At 38.7% G+C, this 15,875-nt stretch overlaps 2 protein-coding genes across 4 annotated transcripts; one reads left to right on the top strand and one right to left on the bottom strand.

The window, feature by feature from the left end:
* Nucleotides 1-3,193: 3,193 nt before the first annotated feature.
* Nucleotides 3,194-7,903, bottom strand: LOC130428827 (uncharacterized). Of its 3 annotated transcripts, XM_056757094.1 has the most exons (7): nucleotides 7,713-7,901; nucleotides 6,237-6,910; nucleotides 5,792-5,837; nucleotides 5,600-5,691; nucleotides 5,144-5,254; nucleotides 4,377-4,504; nucleotides 3,194-3,671 (listed from the first exon to the last, which is right to left on the bottom strand). In XM_056757094.1, the coding sequence occupies exons 1-7, from the start codon at nucleotides 7,740-7,742 to the stop codon at nucleotides 3,649-3,651; spliced, it is 1,104 nt and encodes a 367-aa protein (XP_056613072.1). In that variant the 5' UTR covers nucleotides 7,743-7,901; the 3' UTR covers nucleotides 3,194-3,648. The 3 variants fall into 3 exon arrangements, 2 of the variants coding, with proteins under 2 accessions (XP_056613072.1, XP_056613073.1); XM_056757095.1 differs by lacking the exon at nucleotides 7,713-7,901 and having other exon boundaries at nucleotides 6,377-6,501; XR_008907499.1 differs by lacking the exon at nucleotides 3,194-3,671 and having other exon boundaries at nucleotides 4,392-4,504; nucleotides 4,975-5,254; nucleotides 7,713-7,903.
* A 6,579-nt stretch (nucleotides 7,904-14,482) lies between these two features.
* Nucleotides 14,483-15,517, top strand: LOC130428654 (putative nuclease HARBI1). The gene has a single exon (XM_056756834.1). It carries the CDS (start codon nucleotides 14,483-14,485, stop codon nucleotides 15,515-15,517), a length of 1,035 nt encoding a protein of 344 aa, XP_056612812.1.
* The last annotated feature ends 358 nt before the right edge of the window (nucleotides 15,518-15,875 follow it).

The following is a 15,875-nucleotide window of genomic DNA, read 5'->3' as shown; positions in this document are numbered from 1 at the left end:
AGTGTTAGCAGCAGGACAATAATGTTAGGGAGGGTAAACTGTGATGATGCAATGCAGTCAAAAGTGGCATGTCACATGACACAACCTACACCTTATCTAACCATGTGAAACTTTATTAGAGTATTGTACTGCTTTTAGTAAATAGCAGTTTCTATTTATTACAAGTAAGTTTAATGTCTGATTTTAGAATATGTAATTGGATATGTAACTTATGGACTATTTCAGCAAAGTCATTTTATTTGTAACATTTTAATTTTATCTCTTACTAGAGTGGCTCACGGTACAAGACCCTACCAAGGCCATGTCTCTGTTTCGGGATTCTATTCTTAGCCATCATGAACATAAGAATCCTTTATTTCTCCGCATGGATATTCGAAAAAGCCCTGCTGAACAGGACGCTGCGCTCATCTGCTTCTATAAGAAGCCGAATGTTGAATGGGCACGACCCTTGAATTGCAGACTTGAAGGTAGTTTCAAATATGTCAAAGTAGTTAAAACCTACCTTAAGTATTGCTTTTCCCTTTTACTATATCAAACCCTCCATTGTGTTACAGGTGACGCTGCTCTTGGAGAGGGTGTGAATCGCTTTTTCCTCTCAACTTGCATGAACAAGCTTAAGTCTGGGTTTTACATCAACTTTGGTATGTTGACTTCAGCTATGTGTAAGCTTACTTGTCATTAGCAAATATTATGTTATTAAAGTCTTGTGTTAAAAAAAATTTGTAATTCTGTTATGTTTTTTTTTTTTTGCTGTAACCTGGTACTTATGAAGTTTATAGAATATGTAATCTAATGCCTACTATGCAGAGTATGAAGTATTTGGAATTTTCTTTTGTCTAAATTTGTATATTTCTTTAACAGCAAACACTGCTGTTACACATCTCTTTGATGGACAGCCAGGCCATTTAGTGCCCTCAGTCTCTCAATTTCTTGTGGAAAGTGACATGTTCGTCATGGCAGGCAAAATGGTGGGGCACTCCTTTGTTCATGGAGGACCATGCCTGTCAGGGCTTAGCCCTGCTGTTGTGCATGTCCTGTTTGGAGGAAGCCAGGAAACTGTAACAGTAACACCAGAGGACTGTCCAGACCTAGACATCCGTGAAACAATCAGGCTTGTATGTTTTTAATCTAACCTCATTATTTCTTCCCTGTTATAAACAATCAAACAAGAAAGTCTCCACCCCCTTGGCCAGTTTGTTTTTTCAGTATGGCTGAGGGAGTGAAGACTAACATTTTAGCTTTTTTATATATTCTGCTTAATGAATGTTTTTACTTTTTAAACTTATTTTTATGTTGTATGTAAAAAATTAAAATAGTGCTATATAGATAAACTTGCCTCGCCTTTCGTTTCCCTCTCTGTCTTAAAGCTTGAAGGGGAATCTGAACTCTCAGACAAGGACAGAAAAAGTGTCCAGGACTTGGCCTACGCTTGGGATCTCCCTGGCCTCACTGGAAATAACCGAAGATGGCTTTTTGAGAAGCTGTTGATCCATGCTGTGCGTGAAATTAAAAGAAACTGTCACATATTGACAAAAGTCATCCTCATTTATAAAAAATGACTTTTCACCTTCTGTCCGGTAATGTCATTAACAGGTAATTGGACGCGTCACACTACAAATCAAGCAATTCAGGCGTGTGGACATTGCTGACCAAACGACCTGACACAGTGTCCCAGCTTTTTCAAAAGGAGAGAGCAGTGGATTGTAACCCTGCGGTAACTTTTTACAATTCAATATTATTTGTGTGTGTATCTATTATATAGATAGAATCCATGATAAGGTGGTAAAATTATTAAAGTCATGTTGTTTTATTGTCAATGTAGATAATCCTTCAGCACATCACCTGGCCTCATGAAGATGACGACGACAACAACAGTTATTCACTTGACACAAAATCCGGCATATCAGGTTATCTTCGCCACTTCATTGAAAATGGTATGTGTACAGAATCTTGCCAACATGTTATTAAAATAAGTTAGTCACCCAAAGTTTCTATTTATAAGTGTCAGGTTACTTTTTAAACAGTTAGTTATTTAAATTTTTCAATTAATTAAAGGTGGGGTATGTGATTTGCAAAACTGCCGGCAAATTTTGAAAAAACAACTCAAATGGTCCTACCTTCTGTCCTTCAATCATTGCGCACGAGGGGGATGGTATGACCGTTTAATTGACAATCTTACTGTCTGATGATTCTAGGTGGTCTTGGAAATGATTGGCTGGAGTTTTTTTAGTCCTGCCCATTCCACAGATGATTAAATTGCTTAATTTTCATTGCAGTGCTTCTAACTCAGTGGCTGTAAATCGGTTAGGAATAGGATTTCAAGTCATTTTGAAAGAATGGACAAAAAAAAAGAATCACATACCCCACCTTTAAGGTTATTAGTAAGACTATCTTTGCACACCTGTATATAGGACAGGAAGAGTAGATAACCGCACACTCTTCACTCACAGCTTAATTACGGTAGTAGTATTTTTTTCATACCTTTTCGACATTTCACCAGGGTATATGCTGTTACGGTATTTCTGTTCAAGAGACTGCTTTTTGTTACATACATTATTTTAATATTCTAAATTAATTTTCATTATTTGTAGCAACCTATCATTTGATCCATTCTAATCCACAGCATGACCTGATGAATTGACTGACATGTTGAAATTCTGGACCGGGTGGGAGATTATGCGAAGGAACAACTTATCCATTGAGGTGGTTAAAGGCAGCTTCCCAACAGCCTCCACCTGTTTTGAGACCCTGCGAATCCCAGGACATTACAAGGACTATGCGTCCTTTAAAAATGACATCCTGGCTTGTATTGGCACTTGCCAAACAGGATTTGGTCTTGTGTAGGGACAAAGCACTGATAAATAATACCATATGTTAATATTAAATGTTTGCATTAGTTTGCTAAATTACAAATACAATGTTCATTATGTATTTTGATGGATGTATAGGGGGTTGAATAATTATATTAATTGGCATGCAACCTACTAGCAATGGCAATGTAGCAACTTCAAAGTTAATGTCCTTTTCAATGTTTTCATAGCTTGGCAAGAGCATTTTTTTAATAGCTGTTAAAGCTTATTGCCCTTTGCCACTGAGAACCGGCTATAATTCTATTTTCACTGTTGTAATTTCGGTATTTTTACCTATGAATATACACTCTCCAACTTGTGAACAAAACCCAAGACATTCAATATACTTTGAATATTTGTTTTAATAGTTTATAACATAAAACCGTAAATAAATAAAAACAGTTACAATATGAAACCTTTAAGTCTTCCTGAAAACTCATGGTAGAACAATACTTACATTTGAAGATTCTTTTATCCAATTAAATTACAAGAAATGCCTAAAATGTATTTATGTCTTGTAAATGTCGGGAGTTAGCTTGCCCTGATCTGACACCTTATGAAAAAAGGGAGAGAGTTTCAAACAGAACAGAAACAAGGGGGGCATGTGTGTTGGCTTTCTTTCAGATGCTCACAAAATTGAACAGCAGCAACATAGATATCACAGCCAAAGGACTGGGATGCAGCTCTTGGGTCAACAACCTCTCTTAAAGCTGCCATTTGTCCTTCAGTCAGTGGGCTTTCTGTGTCTGGGACGATGACACCGGAGTAGCCATCAGCAGTAAGTCCACTGTTTTCCCACTCAATGTGAGGAATATCCATACCCTATCGAAACAAAATAGATAAATCTTACTTGTTTGCAGTATTCTTTATCCTAATGGCTTTATGGAACTTTTGTAATCCACTTCGCTAAATATTTATTAACTTAAAGGAAAAATTCACCGATCAGCGTTAGGCTTTTTATCCGTAGTATCCCGATAGTATTTTCAAACGAACATGCGTTGTTTCCTCATATCCCTCTGTGACGAGAAAACTTTATTTTTTTTCGCATCAATTTGCATCATCGGAGGGAGGCATTTTTCCACACACAAAACAGAGATTTCTTGTCGGAGTGGGATATGAGGGGCCGACGCACTTTCGTTCGAAAATACTACTGGGATACTACGGATACAAAGCTTAAGGCTGATCAGTGAAGCATTCCTTTTAAGGCCAGCCTTTGGTAAGGGAGTATTGCGTGCAATGTCTTCATAACTAACAAGCACAAATGTAGGGATTTATACTATTGAAATCATTAAAGTCATACCACAGGAAAATGTGTTGTTAGCCACCCAGCCCAATTTGAATGATTAAAAAATGTGCCAAGTAAATAACATAAGTTGACAGTGCGTCAAGTCCAGGAGCTGAGGGGCTTCAGTGCTTCACAGTTCTCAGTCTTTGAAAATATGTTTTAGCAATACATTTCTAGCATTTATAATGTTTTTGGTAAAATTGCATTCACAGGGACTTTAAAGTTATAGATTTGGTACATACCTCCATATTTTCGGGGCCTTGAATTGGGTGATGGATTCGGCCCAGCTCCCACAGCTGATTTGGGGTCATATGGCCTTCTGTTCTTATCGGATGATTGTCCCAGCCACTGCGGAAAGTGTCCAGGGAATCTTGCAGCCGTGGCAAAAACACATAATGGCAACAGAGGAGATGGCAAAAGAGGAACTTTTAAACTTAATGTACATGGAACTGTAATAAGCTGGATTTCAAGTATGTATGTATATAAAATATTTAAATATATAAAATATTTATATTAAATAACTAATAATGCAAAATCACAGCAGATTCTTGATTGAGAAAATATTTCCACCCACAACAGATGTACACAGTTGGAATTTCTTTCAATGCAGTAAAATTCATCAGATTGTTCAATGCATAGTTTTGCTTTTCCTTATCTACTTTGTTAAGAAGAAGAAACAATGTTTGATGGAATATAATGTCACTGCATACTATCAAAACAGAAGTGACATTCAGATGTAATTCCAAACCCATTGCCCAGCCAAAAACTAACTTATTTTTTGCAGCAAAGAAAAGGTTATTTAACTTGCATGCTAAGGACTTGGAGATTGCTATTCAGTACCCTTTAACTGACAGCATCTTCCACTGGAGATAGGACTTTCTTCTCACACTCCTCAAAAAGTAGTCCTGTTGCCAGCTGATATAATGTATTTGTAGCAATAATAATGTTCTTGCATGGCAGCAGTGAGGTGGTATCTTTCAGCTACAATAATCTGAAGTTTTGGACTGACCGTTGATTGTGAACACTCTTGCCGGATGTAAAGCTACCCCTTCCAGTGCCACGGACTGTAAACATGAGGCGTGCAATGTCTACATTTTCCACGCCCTGATCAGCCCGTACTCTAAGAACAGAGCAACATTTACAAAAGTTTTAATTGTATATATATATATATATATCTCAACAAAACATTAATGTAGAACATGATGCATACTTTTAACTTGGTTAAAAAGGGTAACCCATTATATCTAGCTTTAACAAAAAAGATTTACACCGTCATGCAAAAATAACTGAAATCCTGTATAAATGGCTACTGAAATACAGCATGATCTTTATCCAATTCATACCAATATAGAAACACTGTATTAGGCAAATACCACACAAAACTGTGCTTTTGGTTATTTCAAAGAGGTTTAAAACCATTCAAGCATGACTCTAAAACTTAAAAGTTCATAAGGAAAATACTTACCTAAGAGGGAAACCAAACTTCTCCACAGATTCTTGGAAGAATGCCAGGGATGTTGCGGCAAGGTTGTTGGAAGCTGCACCAAGATACATAATCTGCAGTACAATGCGGTTTTACTAGTTGGATGAAACACAAATGTATATAATAACAATGACAATTGTGTACTGTATATTTATCACTGAAAACTGTGCTTACCTTCCGTGAAAAGCCATCTATGCCACCAAAGATGACAATGTTGTAGCTGTAGGAGAACACGCATACAAAAAAAGATAGAGAAATGTAAGTTGTTTTCTTTTTCACAGGTACGCTTTTGAAAAAGCATCTGAATGTGAACTTATACTTGTTAACAAGCTAAAAAAAAATGACCAATTGCAAAATGAAATACAGCAATTTCTAAAACCCTAGATTATTACTGTCATTTTTAGAAGCAATCAAAAAGTAATTTAAGTATGTCAAAAAGTAAATGTGAACAACACAGTTATCCTGTTTGATGGAGAATATTTGCGCAGTAGCATGAAAGCAGCACTATTAACTAAAGATGGTATGATGAATAGGTCTATACAAAAGTATAATTATTTCATTACAATATTATCTTACTCTTTTAATTAATCTGTCCTTTGATAATAGTTTAAAAATGTACCGGATTAGTTTATGATTTGTATCAATGTGCATCAAGGACTGGGGGCTAGGAACGGAATAGGTTCTTCGAACAATGCAACCTAAATTGGTAATTCGGGATACGACTCCGATGGTGTCAACACGGTGCATGGAAGCTCTGACCCGTTCATATTGCACCCGCAGTCCTTGAGCTTGAAGAAGTCCTTTCACCATTCGATATCCAGAATGAGGCTGCCTGGATTTTATGTCCATCACACACTGGTCCAATTCTTCATCTGTCAGAGTGCTGTACAGTGCCCTAACTGTGAGATTAGACTCAGACATTCGTCGATGGACTGTTCGTCTCGACACCCCCAAAAGCGCAGCTATGCATGGGATGGACAGATTAATGTCCAAAAGGCTGGAAATGTACTCCAAAGAGAGGACCATTCTTGGTCCTCCAACTGGTCCTTGCTCAAATTGCACAGTTTTATAGTGTTGCTTAATTTTTTCTTTTTCTACATTAACAAGGCTACGTAGCTCTGTCAAGGCATCTAAAATAGGCTGTGAAACTGCTACATGACTGGATATGGCATTTAAAAACCCAAATTCTTGTGTGCTCATGAACTCCAAGTAGTCCAAATCCAGAGGCAATTGTCCAAGAATATGCTCTAAACGAGAGCGGAGTCGTTCCAAAATGTGGTCAAGCAGCAGTTCCTTAAAAAAAAATCAGCTGAATTAATGAACATACAGTAATTACATTTATAACCCTAACATTCTCCCAATAATTGAAATGCAGTTTCAGGGCTCAATTATCAGCAATATGTTTAAAGCAATGGTTATTATCTTAGAACCATGATAAAAGTTTATTTGTAACTTAGTAGTAGGCTCGTAGTAAATCACTGAAAACTCACACACAATGGATGAATCGCCAACTTTAGCTTATTCATGACTTATCCAACCGATTCCCTAAAACTAATATATTCACAGTCAACGTCTGGCGTGATGCAACGTTATTCTACTCTAAAAAGCGTTTTATGTGGGATCCGGAATCATTGAGCAGTTTACAGGTATGGTCAGTATAACGTTAGGTAATCTGCATAGACAGCTGTTTATATCACACAAATACCCCGCTGTAACGTGCTGTATGTGTTGACTCTTTTAACCGTGTCCATCTAGCTGCTACATTAATGATGGCTCACAGTCTGTCCAACTTCCCACAGTCCGTCAAGCTAAATCAAATGTTATTTTGTCGAGATTCATCTCGGAGCTGTTGGCTTGTTTCTGGGCTAAAACCCCTTTTTATAAACGTTAATGTAGCTTTCAGTCAAAAAGTGGGCAGCACCGTTGAGCTCTAAAGTTATCTTGCTAGCTATAACGTGTTGCCTAACTGACTTACCTACATAGAGAGACGAGTCACACAACAAACCATAGCTAACAGTTATGTGTTCCAAAAAATAATTAGCAACAACATATTTTTGTTCTGTAGAGTCTGATTGTACATAAACAGCAAACTTACCGGAGCGCCTTCGTTTTCCCTAGAAGTCATCTTCTTAACAGGTTTAATATCCGTGCCTTGGCCTCTTCTTGGATCATGACAGACAGTCAGATTGTCGTGCTCTGAGAGGCACCCCACCGTCGGTTCATTGGTTCGGTTCAATGGTTCGGTTCAATGGTTCGGTTCAATTGCAGACGGGCTCTGGGCTCAACTGTTTTTCCTATCCTGGGTAGCCCGGATGTCACCATGTGAATATTTAACTTGAATTTTTCGATCTGAATTTGAGCAGTCGAATTAGACATATGTTTTGTTTGAAAAATATTAACTTGAAATTTGAGATCTGAATGAGAGCAATCGAATTTGATCAATCTGAATGTATTTTATCTGAAATTCTGTAAGTTGATTTTTTTTGTATTTCAGATTTTTTTGTATCTGAATTTGTATCTGATTTAATATCTTAAATTCAGGTTTTTAAATTGGAAATCAGGAAATTTCATATTTAAATTTCATAGAGGTAAATTTGAAACAAATACATTCAGATACATGGTCTCCAAAGTAAAATAATTCAAAATCAAGTATTCAAGTATTCAAAATATTCAAAACATTTGCTTCCATACAGGCTTTTCAGATTATTGAAGGTGTATGTTTTTTCTTCTCTTTCACAGTTGAATTTTCACAAAATTATTCATCATGGAGTGTGATCTGGACTTGGTATGACAACCCCCCCCCCCCCTTTTAGTGCATGCTGGTTTTAATTTAGCAGCTTTTTGCTTTTATGGCTACGTTCACCTGCATGAATGCAACAATGCAAGAAAAAGACAAGTCATATAACACACTCTGGAAAAGAGCTAAAAGACAACAAATAAAAACTGAAGCTGTCCAGGCAGACAAATAGAGAGTGTCCATAGATAATATACAAACTTCACATAAAAGAATATGTATCAGACAGATCCCGATTTCTTAATTATGTGAGAATGAACAAAATGAGTCGTCAGGCAGCGAGATTGAGCAAAACGAACAGGCATCGGCCAGCGAGATTGAGCAAAACGAACAGGCATCGGCCAGCGAGATTGAGCAAAACGAACAGGCATCAGGCAGCGAGGGTCGAGCAAAACGAACAGGCATCAGGCAGCGAGAGTGAGCAAAACGAATAGGCATCGGGCAGCGAGAGTGAGCAAGTGAAGAGGCATCCGGCAGCGAGCAAAATTATTCTGACAATAACATAGCAGAAAACAGGAGTGAACAACCTTCTGCTTCTATTAGTGCTAAATTTAGTGACAGACTAGCTCAATGGACTAATCAGTTCCAGATTAAACACAATGCCATCGATTCACTCCTATACATTCTGAGAGAAAATGGACATCCAAAGCTTCCCAAAACGGCAAGAACGCTGCTTGCTACTTGCGACCGGGTAGATTGGGAAGCTAAATCTGGAATGAATTATATTTACATGGGGTGCAAAGGACAAATTCTTAAACATTTGAATATGTATCCCAGCTCGGTTTTAGGGAAGTAGACATTTCTTTGAACATCGATGGTCTGCCCATTTTTAAAAGTAGCACTCATGCATTGTGGCCTGTTCTCTGCAAGATAAATCTGTCTCCCCCCACAGTTTTTCCCCTTGCATTGTGTTATGTGTCCTCAAAGCCTAAGAATCTTGAGTTTCTTCAAGACGTTGTGGGTGATCTTCATTATTTGATGTAGAATGACTTGGAAGTCGGTAACAAAAACATCAAAGTGACTTTGCGATGTGTAACCTGTGATACCCCAGCTAAAGCTATGGTTAAAAACATCAAGCAATATTCAAGATATTATGGCTGTGACAAGTGTGATCAAAAAGGTATGTGGGATGGCCACATGGTCATTTATCCTGAAATTCTCAATCTAAGTCTCAGATCAGATGAGTCCTTCAGAGGGCAGACTCAAGACTAACACCACCTTTCAGGTGAGTCACCATTTTGTCAGATGCCAGTTGATATGATCACACAGTTTCCTGCTGACTATATGCGCCAGTGTTGTCTTGGGGTTATGAGGTAATTGATTTTTTTGTGGCTACGTGGGCCAAAGGGAATTAGGTTGTCATCCAATCAAATCACTCAAGTCAGTGATAGTCTTGTGGCACTAAGACCATGCATTCCAAATGTTTTCGCTAGAAAGCCACGCTGCTTAGGAGACATCGACAGGTGGAAGGCCACAGAGCTGCGCCAGTTTGCCCTCTATACAAGGAAAATTGTGTTGAGGGGTGTTTTGCCTGACAAAATGTTTCATCGCTTTTTGGCATTTAGTGTGGCATTGTGTATTCTCGTCAGTCCAGGGCTTGCAAGTGAGCACAATTCATATGCCAGTGAGTTGCTTACCTTCTTTGTTGAGCTGTGTACGGCAGTGAGTTCTTAGTGTACAACGTACACTCTATGTTGCATCTTGCATCTGATGCCAACATTTTTGGCAACCTGGATGAATGCAGTGCTTTCTGTTTTGAAAAATACTTTCACCACCTAAAAAGGTTGGTTCGCTCTGGCCGGAGTCCTCTGTCACAGATTGTGAAACGTCTAGGAGAGATGGACAGGCATAAAAAAGAAATGCTGAGGCCTGCAACCAGTTTGCGAAACAAAAAAACAGACAATGTTTTTGCTCTGAGCTATCTAGAATAAGATCAGCCAGACAAGAATGAAGACACTGCCTCACGAGCTGCTGGTCAGAAAGGCTTTTATGGTAGACAGCGATGGCTGACTAATTATTCTTACGGTTTTACACTCATTCTAAGGAACATTCTGGATTCTCATGATGGACAACTCTAACCGTAGAACAAATTCTTTATAGTAGCTTTGTAAAAAAATATTTAAAACATGCTTTTATAAATCTTTTATAAAGATTTTGATATGTAAAATAGTTCTTGTAGTTGTAAAATATTGACATTAAATCATTTCTATATAATGTTGACCAGTTCTCCATTCTTTTCAAACTTTTAAATGCAAAAATTAGCCAAATATGGTCATTGTCTGATTTGGACAGTCTTCAGTGATTACATTTTTTTAATTTGGTATTAAGGAATTTCCTCGTAGCTTTTTTTGCTGCTTTCCCCTCACTTTTTGTTTGGACACTGCCACTTTTTCCACTATTTTTGCTTGCAAAATTGCTTTTTATGTTATATTTTCATGCACACTTTTTTTATCTGCACAACAACTCTACTCAACTTTATGTATATAGCGCTTTTTACAATTTTCATTGTTACAAAGCAGCCGTACAATGAGACACATTGAATACAAGAAAAACAACTAAAGACATATACCTGTAAAAACAAGAAAAAGGTGAAAACAACACATACAAATAAAAGAGAGACATACAAATGCAAATGCTAATGCAAAAGACAGACATACAAATGCTCCACACACACAATATGCATACATACTTACACACATTGACACACTCACACGCACAGTGAAAGCACACATAGGCGAGAAAACCACAGGTCAAATATTAAACAGACTATAAATTCTTATATGCAATATTAATTATGTCTAACTTCTAAATTCTAAAGCACCCCCCCAGCCAGGCAAATAGTGCAAAACAGTATGCAAACGGTGGCGAGGAACCCAAAACTCTAATCGAGAAAAAAAACCTCAGGAGAACCCAGGCCCAACCAGGGGATTCAAGTTCCCTCTGGCAAAAGCTGCTGCCTCTGCACAAGCTCAACAGTGCTTGCACAACAAGGCAAAATAATAAATAAAAAAATTACGAATAAGGTAAATTATAGATTTAAGATTATCATTAACAATCTAATAGCATTTGAAGTGCATCTTTGGTAGTTGAAGTAATTGTTCTACCATATTTGTAACAAGGGCCCGGTTTTTCAAAAGGTTTAATCCGGATAAAATTGATCCGGATTTAGTAATCCTTTTTTTGCGATCCGTGATCACGTTATCCAGCTTACTTTTGGAGCCAGTTTTTTAAAGCAACATCGGATTGGATCAATCTGATCCGGATAGGAACTTTTCAGGATCACCAAATCTGAATAACCAGTGCTGGATAACCAGTGCTCAAACAGGATAGGAAATCGCAATGTAGAACTATAGATATGTAAAGAGCAACAAGTAGAATAGCCAGTGTGGGGTCATCCATCCATCCATCCTACCGCTTATCCGAACAACCTCGGGTCACGGGGAGCCTGCGCCTATCTCAGGAGTCATCGGGCATCAAGGCAGGATACACCCTGGATGGAGTGCCAACCCATCGCAGGGCACACACACTCACTCATTCACTCACGCACTCACACCCTACGGACAATTTTTCCAGAGATGCCAATCAACCTACCATGCATGTCTTTGGACCAGGGGAGGAAACCGGAGTACCCGGAGGAAACCCCCGAGGCACGGGGAGAACATGCAAACTCCACACACACAAGTCGGAAGCAGGAATCGAAGCCCCAACCCTGGAGGTGTGAGGCGAACGTGCTAACCACTAAGACACCGTGCCAGTGTGGGGTCAATATAAGTTTATTTTTATTTGAAATGAAAACACACAAAACAAGAAAAACCCCACCCCATCCTCTTCCAGCAGTCCGCTCATCTGAGACCTACAACACAAACAATTGAGCAATTGAGCGTTTAAATGGAGTTCTGAGAATGGAACCACAGAAACCAAGCATGCAACATAACCCTTGCCTGTATTGTCCTGCACAACATCGCTACTAAGCGCAATGTCCCTCTCTCTGCTGACAATGATGCACCTGAGCCCCTTGGAGACCCTAACCAACCTCCTGCATTCTGCCAGACCGAGCAAACAGGACGTGCAACAAGGGACGAAATAGTTATTTCTGATTTGGATTTGTTTTGGATTTCAAAAATCAGTGATTGCCATTCTTTGCATTTTTTTGGTTATTCTGTAATCATTGCATGCATCACTAATACATATTCTAAAAACAAAAATATTTTTGATTGTGATGAATATATATATCAATTAGTGACAGAATAAAATGTATTGTTTTTGGTCAATTTTGACAGCTGTTTGGAGGATTATTTCATGAGGCCAAACTCTTTCTACTTTGCTGTAGGCCTATACTGAAAGGCGGAATACGTTAAAGTTTACCTAATCACTGTAGCCTGACGGATGAACAAATAAAATTAAAACCTTATGAATAAATATGATATCTTGTATGATACTGCATGATCCAAATTTATACATTTTTAAAGTTTTCATTACATTTTTGGCATTGATTCCACGCTGAATCCACCCTTCTGATGGGATCAGTTTAATCCAGATTTTTTGGATCAAAGTGATCCAAATCATACAAAAAAGTTCTGAAAAACCCAAACTAAAGGTTTGATCCGGATCAAAACCAAGATTGGATTACGTGATCTGATCCAATTATGTAATCCGTTTTTTCTTTTGAAAAACACATTTTCGGGCCAGTTGTTCAAAACATTTAATCTGGATCAAAATTATCCGCATTTGGAAATCCCCTTTTTTCCTATCCAGGATCAGGTAATCCATCTTACTTTTATGCCGGTTTTTCAAAGCAACATTGGACTGGATCACTCTGATCCAGATACACAGTTTTCAAGATTACCAAATCCGGATTACAGTGCTCTAAATGGGACAACATATCACAATGTGGGCTATGTAAAGAACAGGTAGAAGTAAGAGCCAACATAGGGTCACTGTAAGTGTTTATTTTGAGCCAAAACACAAAAATAACATAAACATCCACTTCCATTCATAATTTAACTTTAATTAAATTATATTAAATAATAATTATATTAAATAATTACTTTTATGACCCCTCATCTGAACCACAACAAATAAAAAACAAATATACATTAACAAATACATAGTGGATATTTTGAAAACATCTTTAAAAAATAAAATGGCTAAATATCCAATTGTTAACGAAATAAAGAATGTTCAGGGTTCTTCTTCATCTGAGGAGGAGAGACCAGCATTTCCAAGCCCTGCTTTTAGGAGGCGGATCTGAAGTTTCGCTTTGGTTTGCTGCAGTTTGGTCAGCTTGATTTGTTCCTCTGCCAGGAGTATCTGTGCTTCTGCTCTTTCAGTTTCTTGTTGAAGACGTGATTCATAGGCATCATCATTATTATTCGGCAAAGGATGCTTCAAGCCTCTTTTCTGAGCTCCTGTGACTGCTGGCTCTACCAGTGAGGATCCAGGTTGTTCTTCAATAATAGGGCTGAGATCCAGAATGAATGTTTCCTCTGCATTAGGAAGAACTGGCTCACTTTCCTCTACAATTGTAGGCTCACCATCCCCTACAACACCATGAATCCCATGCAGAGCTTTAGAGTTCTCACCTCCAATAATGTCCAGAACCACATCTGTGTATTCACCTTTCTTAAAGGGTTTGTTGCCTGTTTGGGTGTTTTTTGCCTCAGCAAGGTCCTTCGTTGCTCTGGCCCTCAGATTCTTCCATCTAAATTTCACTTGCTCCAAGGTCCTCTTCTGGCCAGACCCCATTGCATTTACATTCTGGGTGATTTCAACCCAAATGTCTTTCTTCCTTTTGTTAGTCACCATTCCACCTGCAACAGAGCTTCCTACTATTGAGGCATAATGGCACTTAACACCCTCCAGCAGTGCATGGGTTTCTGCAACAGTGAAATTAGGTCCTTTTGAGTCCATGGTTTCACCGCTTCTGTTGTAGTGAACATAGTATTTGTAGGCCTTGGGCATGATTGATTTAATTGAACACAAGCCACAGCACGTCAGCCAATTGGTGTGTGGGTATTTGACAGCCATCTTATATTCAGCCTTTCTCAGAGGACTTAGAGAGAGACACTGACATGGCAGGTATTGTCCATCGCTACCACCGTGTTGGTGGAAGAGGATACCGTCAAAGGGTGTATGTTGAGCGTGCACAACCACTGGAGCAATACACCACTGAAGAACTGTATGCTCGCTTTCGCTTTGGGAATGCTGATATTAAGTACATTGCAGACCTTGTCAGGCCAAAACTTCAACGGAGAACCCGAAGGAGCCACAGTCTGTCTGTGGAAGAACAGGTCCTCATTGCTCTGCGCTTCTATGCATCTGGGACTTTCTACCAAGTTGTTGGTGACATTATAGGAGTGGACAAATCAACTGTGAGTGATGTAGTGAAAGCTGTGTCAATTGCATTGGCCAGCCTGGTCAATCAGTTTGTTTCACTTCCAAAGGATGTCCAGATTGCCCAGACCAAGCACAAGTTTTTTCTTTTGGGGAATATGCCCAATACTATTGGGGTTATTGACTGCACTCATGTGCATATCCAAGCACCTCATGAGAGGGATTGGGAGTACATCAACCGAAAGGGGAGGCACAGCATCAACATCGAACTTGTGGGCGATGCTGACCTCAACATCACAAACTGTGTCGTGAAGTGGCCTGGGTCTGTTCATGATGCACGGATCCTGAGAGAGAGTGCTTTATACAGAGAGCTCCAAACCAACCGACCGGATGGCATAATATTAGGAGACAGTGCCTATCCACTCCTACCATGGCTGATGACTCATTTTCTTGCAGCAACCACACCTGCCCAGGCACGCTTCAACACTGCTCATTGCAAAACAAGATGTGCAATTGAGCGTTTAAATGGAGTTCTGAAGAGACGCTTTGCATGCCTTAACTACTTGCGAGTGGAACCACAGGGAGCATGCAACATAATACTTGCGTGTATCGTCCTGCACAACATCGCTACCAGGCGCAATGTCCCTCTCTGTGATGATGTTTGTGATGCACCTGAGCCTGTTGAAGAACCAGACCAACCTCTGGTGGTCTGTCAGAATCAGGGACTGACTGGACGTATAGTAAGGGATGCAATTGTTAGACATTATTTTTGACAGGCTCATCTCTGATGATTGTTTCTTTGAAATTAATATACGGTGATGAATGACCGAAAAATTAATATATTATTTTTGTTTATTGAAATCTGTTTGGGGGATTATTTCATGGGGACACGATAATTTTTATTTTATTTTTACTTTACTATACTGAATAGCTTAATTGTTAGCCTATGTCTACTTTATCACTGTTACAACGGTTACACAAGTCAAGTGCAAAATATAAATAAAAGTATATACACTAAATGATACAAATGTATTATTTGACCAATTTTAAAGTTTTACTACATTTTCTTCCTGAAATCCACCTTGAAATCCTACCCCCTGTTGGGATCAGGATAATCCTGTTTTTTTTGGA

This window comes from Triplophysa dalaica, chromosome 9, assembly GCF_015846415.1.
Source record: "Triplophysa dalaica isolate WHDGS20190420 chromosome 9, ASM1584641v1, whole genome shotgun sequence".
Classification (NCBI taxonomy): domain Eukaryota; kingdom Metazoa; phylum Chordata; class Actinopteri; order Cypriniformes; family Nemacheilidae; genus Triplophysa; species Triplophysa dalaica.
The sequence above is the reverse complement of the archived record's forward strand: the minus strand, read 5'-3'. Positions and strand labels throughout refer to the sequence as shown.